This window comes from Elephantulus edwardii, unplaced genomic scaffold (genome assembly GCF_000299155.1).
Source record: "Elephantulus edwardii isolate Elephantulus edwardi_28Jun2011 unplaced genomic scaffold, EleEdw1.0 scaffold00384, whole genome shotgun sequence".
NCBI classification, from domain to species: domain Eukaryota; kingdom Metazoa; phylum Chordata; class Mammalia; order Macroscelidea; family Macroscelididae; genus Elephantulus; species Elephantulus edwardii.
Genome location: NW_006400134.1, coordinates 669,155 through 677,201, shown reverse-complemented (window position 1 = coordinate 677,201; position 8,047 = coordinate 669,155). Strand labels below are relative to the sequence as shown.

General features: G+C 37.1%; 1 protein-coding gene across 1 annotated transcript in view; it reads left to right on the top strand.

The window, feature by feature from the left end:
• CIART (circadian associated repressor of transcription) overlaps window positions 1-6,548 on the top strand; it is a 7,772-nt gene extending 1,224 nt beyond the window's left edge. The window contains 5 exon segments of the mRNA XM_006902241.1: window positions 3,676-3,754; window positions 3,873-3,984; window positions 5,999-6,326; window positions 6,329-6,424; window positions 6,427-6,548. Coding sequence (XP_006902303.1) covers window positions 3,676-3,754; window positions 3,873-3,984; window positions 5,999-6,326; window positions 6,329-6,424; window positions 6,427-6,548 — 737 coding nt within the window.
• Window positions 6,549-8,047: the final 1,499 nt, after the last annotated feature.

Sequence of the window (8,047 nt, the reverse complement as noted above, 5' to 3'; positions counted from 1 at the left end):
ATTGTATTATTTTTACATGTACCATCAAATCAGATCTGACTGGTACAGGAGGAGATTGCCCCCTCCTTCTCCAGCAGAGCATCTGGTGGATTTGAACTGCATACCTCTGGGATTGCAGTGCAGTGTCTTGCTACTAGGCCACCAGAGCTCCCTAAGAGTCATCTTTTTGGCTGACCCTTTTCCCTTTGAAGTAGGATGCTCTTCAGAGACTGGTCCCTCCTGATTACATGTTCATGGTATGTGAGTTGAAGTTTTGCATTCTTCCTTTGAAGGATCATGCTTACTGTACTTCTTCAAGACAAATTTGATCTTTCTTCTTTATGATATATTTAATATTCTTTTCTAGTACCATAATTCAAAAGTATCAATTCTTATGTGGGTTTTCTTAACTCATTGTCCCAGCTATCATGTGCATATAAGACAGCTGAAAAAAATATTGTGGCTTGGGTTAGTCACACCTTAGACTTTAAAGAGATGTTTTTCAGATTTACTTAATGCAGTATACTATTTGATCTCTTGCTTGATTCCTGCTTCATAGGCATCGATTGTGAATCCAAATAAAATTAAATCATTAACTTCAGTTTTTTTTCTTCATTTGTCATAATATTGCCTATTGGCCCATTTGTGAGGATGTTTTCTTTCTGTTGAAATATAATCCATATTGAATGCTATTCAATAAGTCTTTGATCTTCCCAGTAAGTACTTCAAGTGTTTTTGCCTTCAGCAAGAAATGTTATATCATCTATATAATCAGAATGTTATTATTTTTCTAATCCTGACACAGTTTTACATACAGTTTAGCTTCTTGGATTATTTGATCAGCATACAGATTGGTTAAATATGGTGAGAGTGCATGACTCCAGTGCACACCTTCTTTTATTTTAAACTGTACAGCATCCCTTTGTTCTGTTTGAACAGCTGCTTTTTGTTCTATATATAGTTTCTGCATGAGCAAAATCAAGTATTCTAGAATTCTCATTCTTTTCAGTGTGACTCATAAATTGTCATGATCCATACAGTTCAATGCTTTTGCGTAGTTGATAAAACACAGGTAAACATCTTTCTGGGACTCTCTGTTTTCAGCCAAGAACATCTCTCGCTCTCTTTTTTTTTTAAATTTTTAGAGTGTGTGTGTGTGTGTGTGTGTGTGTGTGTGTGTGTGTACCATCGAATCAGATCCATCTGGTACAGGAGGAGATTGCCCCTTCTCCAGTGGAGCATCTGGTGGATTCGAACCATGTGCCTTTGGGATTGCAGCCCAGCTTCTTGCCACTAGGCCACCAGAGCTCCCTCAAACCATAGCTCTTATTCTACAACCTCTTGAATTTCTGGTAGTTCCTTGTTAATGAGACCAATTTTAATTATTCAGTAAAATTTCATTTGCATGTGGTATTAATGATATATTTCAGTCATTTCCATATTCTGGTAGATAAGTTTTCTTAGAAATAGGCACAAATCTGAATCTCCTCCAGTTGATTTGTCAGATTTCTTGGCAGAGATGAGTAAGCATTTCCAGTGTCATATTCATTTGTTGAAACATCTCAATAATATTTGGTCAACTCCTGGGATCTTTTTTGCCATTGCCTTCAATACAGGTTAGACTTTCTCAATACTTTCAGTTCTTGATCTCCTGAAATGGTTGAATATTGACTGATTCTTTTTGGTATGGTGACTTTGTGAATACCTTCCATCATTTTTGGTGCCTTCTCATTGTTAAATATTTTCCTGTACTCTCTTTTCATTATCAAAGAGATGACACTTACTGATCAGTGACTATTGGGTTTCTGAGGCTATAAATCACATAAGAGACTGTCCTGTCTTTCTCCTGAGGAATGGGTGGTGGATTTGAACTGTTAGACAACCTTGGCTTTTGTGTTAGCAGTGCAGCTTCCTATGGACTGTGCCCCAGGGTTCCTTATTTTACTTATTGAACCCATCAGTATTGCAGCTCAAGGCTTGAATTTTTTTTCAAGGTTTGAATTTTTGCCCCTGTCTTTTCTGCTTAAGAAATACTAAGTGTGTTCTGCTTTTCTACTATTTTTACTTTGTCTTCTTGAGCTGCCTTTTGAAGTGTTCTGTTTCACTCTTTTACATTATCATATTTTTCATTTGCTTTAGCTACTATATGATCAAGATCAGGTTTCAGTGTATTCTGACATCCATTTTGGGTTTTTTTTAATGGCCTTTTGCTTTCTTCATGATTTTCTTGATGTCATCTGACAACTCAGCAGGTTATTAGTCATTAGTATTCATTGTGTCAAATCTGTTCCTGAGATGATCAAAATTTTTTGTGGTTATGTAAATGAGGTAGGATATACACATGGTCAATACTTTGAAAGACTTATTTTAATTTTGTTTGGTTTCAACATGAACTTGCATGTAAGCAGTTGATGGTTTTTTTACTTGATCTCCAGCTTTGCTGTGATCAGTTTCTTCATTGTTTCTTTCTACCTATAAAGTTGATTGATATCTATAAATTTTATCTGGTTAGGACTTCATATATAGTTGCCATTTATTTTATTGGGGGGGAAATGGTATTTCCAATACAAAAGTTGTTGGTCTTGCAAAATTATATCATCTGAAGGCTATATTTTCTTTTTCCTTTTTTTTTTAAAAAAAAGTCTTATTATTTTTTGTGTGTATACTGTCAAATCAGATCTGACAGGTACAGGAGGAGATTGTCCCTCCTTCTCCAGCAGAGCGTTTTGGTGGGTTCAAAATGTGCACCTCTGGGATATGGCTATATTTTCAACTACTGATCTTGGTTTGTTTCCAGCTTTGGCATTGTAATTACTAGTAATTATAAATGCATCTTAATTGCATGTTTGAGTAATTTTAGATTGCAGAAGTTATTAAAAATCTTATTTCCTTCTCTTTGGCACTAGCAGTTGGTGTGTGAATTTTAAACCTAGTAAAATCTATTGATCTTCTGTGTAAGAAAGATAGCATCCTATTACTGATAGTGTGTGGTTCAGGATAGATCTTGAAATGTTCTTTTTGTCAATTAATGTGATATCATTCCTCTTCAGTCTGTCATTCATGGTGTAGTAGACCACATGAGTATCCAGTTCAGAATGGTCAGTAACAGTCCATTTGAGTTCACAGATGTCTAGGATATCTATTTTCAAATATTCTATTTCATTTTTTTGTAACTTCCAGTGTTCCTGTATTCATACTTTATACATTCCACATTCTGATTATTAATGGATGTTTGCATTTTGAGTTGTGTTGCATCAGCAAATGAAGGTCCCTGAAGCTAGTTGTTAGATAAAGACACTATGCTGGGAAAGATAGAAGATAGGGTAACATAGAGCAAATATCTTTTGTTCATAAAAACACTATGAATTGTAATTGACTCAGTGACACCAAACAACAACAACAAAGGTTTACTTTATCTACATCATTAAGGTCCACTGTACTTTGAGGTGGCAGCTCTTACAGAGTTTGAGTGCTTTCATCATGAGGGGCTTGTCTTCAGGCACTATATGAGACAGTGTTCCACTGCAATTCATAAGGTTTCATTCATCAATTTTTTCAAAGAAATAAATCAACAACTACTCAAGTATTTCTAATACTTAATTTCTTTTGGTAATTCAGTTTTAATCTCTTTGTAGTCTTTTACCTGACTAGAAGTTTGAATCTCAGTACTTAATCACTCTTTCTCTCTGACTCCAGGATTGAGCAGTTTCCAGCAGAGTGTAGCAATGGACAGGATCCAACGTATTGTAGGTGTTTTGCAGAAGCCACATATGGGGTAAGTCTCCTGGTTATTTTCTTAATAACTCATTAAAATGAGAGATCTCTGATCCTCTTTTCTTTTTTTTTATCCTTAATGTCTCTCTCTCTCTCTTTTCTTAATGTCCCCTTGCCAGAGAGCGTTATCTAGGAACTCTACTGCAGGTCGAAGGGATGTTAAAGACTTGGTTTCCTCATATAGCTGTCCAGAGGTCATCTTTGAGTGAAAGCAGGCACCACCTACCTAAGGTGAGAACTTGAAAGTGTGAATAAAAGATGAGACAGTAACCAAGCAAAAAGAAGTATGCATGCAGAAATGGGCTCTTCCTTCCATTTTTTTCTGATTATTTTCTTGTTTTCATCAATCTTATTTTAAGAGGAAAGATCTATGGTTCTTCCATTGTCTTGAATCCTAGATAGTTGAGTTTTATTTTATTTGAATCACTGGGAAGAATTCCATGAAGTTTAATCCTGTCCCTCTTGGTGCAACTACAAGATACGTAAGGCTTTTACTGGGCCAAATTCAGGAAAATGCCTGGCTTCTTCTTGCAAATGCTTTCTCCTCTGTTCCTCTCTTAAATCCTTTGCTTCTTCCTCTTTCCAATTCTGCCCAAGAATATTTGTACCAAGCTCCTAGACAGTTTTTAATCTTTAAACTGTGCTTCAAACACTGATCATATGAGGTACATCATTGGGGAGAAGCACATATAAAGCTTGAATAGATACTTTGACTTAGTGTGGCTTAACCTGTTTTCTGTGCTTTCAAATAAGAGTATTTGGGCAGTATTCAAATGATAGGGAAAGGAAAATTCTCCTATAGATAAAGGCCAATCCTTTTTGTTTTCCATCTACCAGTTAGTATTGAGTGTCTGCTTTAAGAATAAGGATAGGCAGGAGGGAAGTCATAGGGCTGTACAATTTGGTGGTTGGAGGGAGGGGTGAGTAAAGGAAATGGAAAAGATCCAACAGGGATCTGGAAAGACAGGGTAATGGTGGGCATAGTTCAATGTTGATTAATTTTATAAAATATAATGAATGGAAATGATTGTATGAAACACAGTGCAAATAGAGGATAGTGTGAAAGACAATGTATATGAACTTTGTTAAGCAGACCAACTTAAAAAAATAAGCAGCAAGACCTTCTGTACTTACTAGTTTATATTTCACGTGTAGATTACATAAGAATTTAGACTTTACAGTATAGAAACGGAAATGATGATGCCTATTAAATGTAGAGGGAGCTCTAGCAGCTTCATGGGTAAGGAGTTGTGCTGCCAACCCCAAGGGAGGTGGTTCAAATCCACCAACTGCTCTGTGGAAGAAAGGTGGGCAGTCTCCTTTCCTAGGACTTACTGCCTCTGAAAACCACTAGCAGATCAGCTATGAGTCAGTTCTGATTGACAGCTTACACATATACTCTAAACGTAGACTTTTCTTTAAATAGATTATAAAAAGATGCACACCTTTGTTTATTGTTGCATTATTTACAATAACAAAAAGATCCCATCAATTAACAAATGGACAGAAAAACTATGGTACATCCACACCATGGACTACTATGCACCATTGAACATTACACCACATGGGGGAGCCTTGAGAACATTACACTAAGTGAAATATCTCAGTCACAAAAGGACAAATACTGCATAATACTGCTTTAATAAAATAGGACAGACATGGGGGGTTGAAGAGAGAATGGGGAAAGAGTGGATAGATAATTAACACTGCATTACAACAGATGAGGGGAAGAACTGTCCAAAAAGAATATATAATTAATGTATTATGTGTATGAGAATAATTTGGAACAGGGGGTGCATTGTGGGGCAGGCTGGAGGAGGGGGAGAGAAGGAGGAAGAAAATGTGCAACAATGAATAAATAATAGGAAAACAAGAAATCAAAAGGAAAATAACCAAAAATCAAATTATAAAAGAAATTCTTTTAATTCTTATAATAGATTTTTGTAATTAATAAGAACATATGGAACTGTTGGTTATGTTGGTTATAATATATTCATGTCTGACTATTCAGTACTTAATAAAGTGTGTATGTGGTACATACTATATTCTCAAGTGTTTGTTGAATAAAAGTATAATAGAGTTTCCAAAACTTTCACTATCTGGCAGAAACATAACTTGAATAAAACAAGGTATGTTTTGATTGTGAAGTACATTCCCAAGGAGGGGAAAAAAATAAGAAACCAGGCAGAACTAACCAGAAAGCTTTTCAACTTTTTTTCTCTCTCTCATTTCTTGTTCTTTCTAGCATTTACCAAGACATCCCACTAATCTGGGTGTTTCCTCTTTGGCACCTCCCATGGAAAAGATGAAACAGACACAGTTTGGACATATACTTTTGAAACAGAAGCAGCCTTGGCACCTTACAGAGTGGCCAGCCATGGACCTCACCTGGATCCATACAACTCCAATTTGCAACCCCCCTCTTAGTTCCCCAGGCACCATCTCTCTAAGCCATGGTCCTTTAGGCACTGGAACCAGTATTGGTGTCATCTTTTTACTCCAGCATGGAGTGCAGCCCTTCACACATTCTGCTCCATCCACTCCAGTTCCAACTCCTACAGCATCTCCAGTCACCTCAGTGATCCTGAAAAACTATCTGGAGAAGGACCTTGTTGCAACAGTTTGCCAATGATTCTGCCTTCAAACTGCACCGTCTCTCCTGGTCTACCTATCAGGGACAGTGGTTGACCCTGGGACACCTAGAGCAGATGAGAAACCATCTTCCAGTTGCCCCTGTTGTTCAGCTTCTTCACTCCTATGTGATTCCCAACTTGTGTAGATACATGTGTATATAAATATTATATATTTTAATTGTGTGTATTTGTGTTGAGAGACTACAAATCCTTTCTAATTAAAAAAAATTTTATATATAAAAAGTTTGCTTACTGAAGGGAAATGAAAAACCTTCTGCCTTGAATACCAACCTTTATTTTCTGGAGAAAGAAAGAAGAGGGATAGAAATATTCCTGAACATGAGCTCCACCAAGATAGAAGTCTGGTTGTGATAATGTAAGTCCTGTGGTAGAGGGAAAGCAACTCTTTTTTTTGGGGGGGGGGTTTAAAAAAAATTTTATTCTGATTTATTTACAAAATTTGAATACATTGTTTTTTACGAAAGATCCTTCCCATTTCCTTTACCCCACCCACCCACTGAACTGCACAACCTTATGATTAACATCCTCCCCTCCCCCCTCCTCCCCCTCTATTTTTACCCTCCCCCCACCATGGATCCTCATACTCATTTTACAATAATGGTTTTATATAGTATTTGTCTTTGGGAAAGCAACTCTTCTCCTCTCAGCTACTATCTTCCTAAGCACACACCCTTGAGACAATGACAGGGTTCAGAGTTGGGTCTGTGTTTTCATTCAGACTCAGAAACAAGTACCTCTCCTTTTGTATCTCTTACAGTCTGGTCCAAGACTAGTATTTTCCTCTACTTTGTGGGAAAGCTCTTTGCACTTTGCACATGTAATCTCCTACAAGTGGAGGGTCACTCAAGACAGTTTCTTTATTTGAAAAACAGTGATTGCCAGTTTTGAAGAGGGGTGTCTTGAATTGTCAAGATGGAGTTCCCCTCAGACACCCAGGTCCATTCTTAACACAAAAAGCTGCAGCTAGATGTGTTAGACTAAGAAAAGCAACCTGGTACTGTCAGAAGGCAAAATGAAGCTCATAAATATATCTGCATATACAAAGGAATAACTACATAATGTGAGCCAAGGTAGATTGCTTCCTATGCATTACAAAGTTGAACAAGGAATAATGATGGCAGAACAATCAATGCCTTTGAATTACAGTGTTGGCGAAGAGTTCCATGTTAAACAAATCTGTCTTGGAGACAGTGTAACCTGAATGCTCTTAGAAGCAAGGATCTCACATACTTTGGACCTGTTGTCAAGAGGCATCAAGTCTTTGAGAAAAGACATCATGCAGGGAAAGGTAGAAGGTCAGTGAAAGAGAGGAAGGCCTTCAACAAGATGGATTGATACAGTAACTGTAACAATGGGCTCAATCATGATGGAACTTGCAAGGATGGCATAGGATAAGGCAGGATTTTGATCTGTTGTTCATAGGGTTGCTGTGAGTCCTAATTGACTTAACCACATCTAACTTCAACAGCCACCCCTTTCCCTATATTACTCTTTTTCTCATTTATCCAAGTTTCTTCTCTGAGTTAGCCACAGTTTGTTATGGTCCACACTGTCAAACACCTTTGCATAGTCAAACACAGCCATTCCTATGAGAATCCCAGAACATTTGATTGTGCTTACATGAAACATATATTTGGACT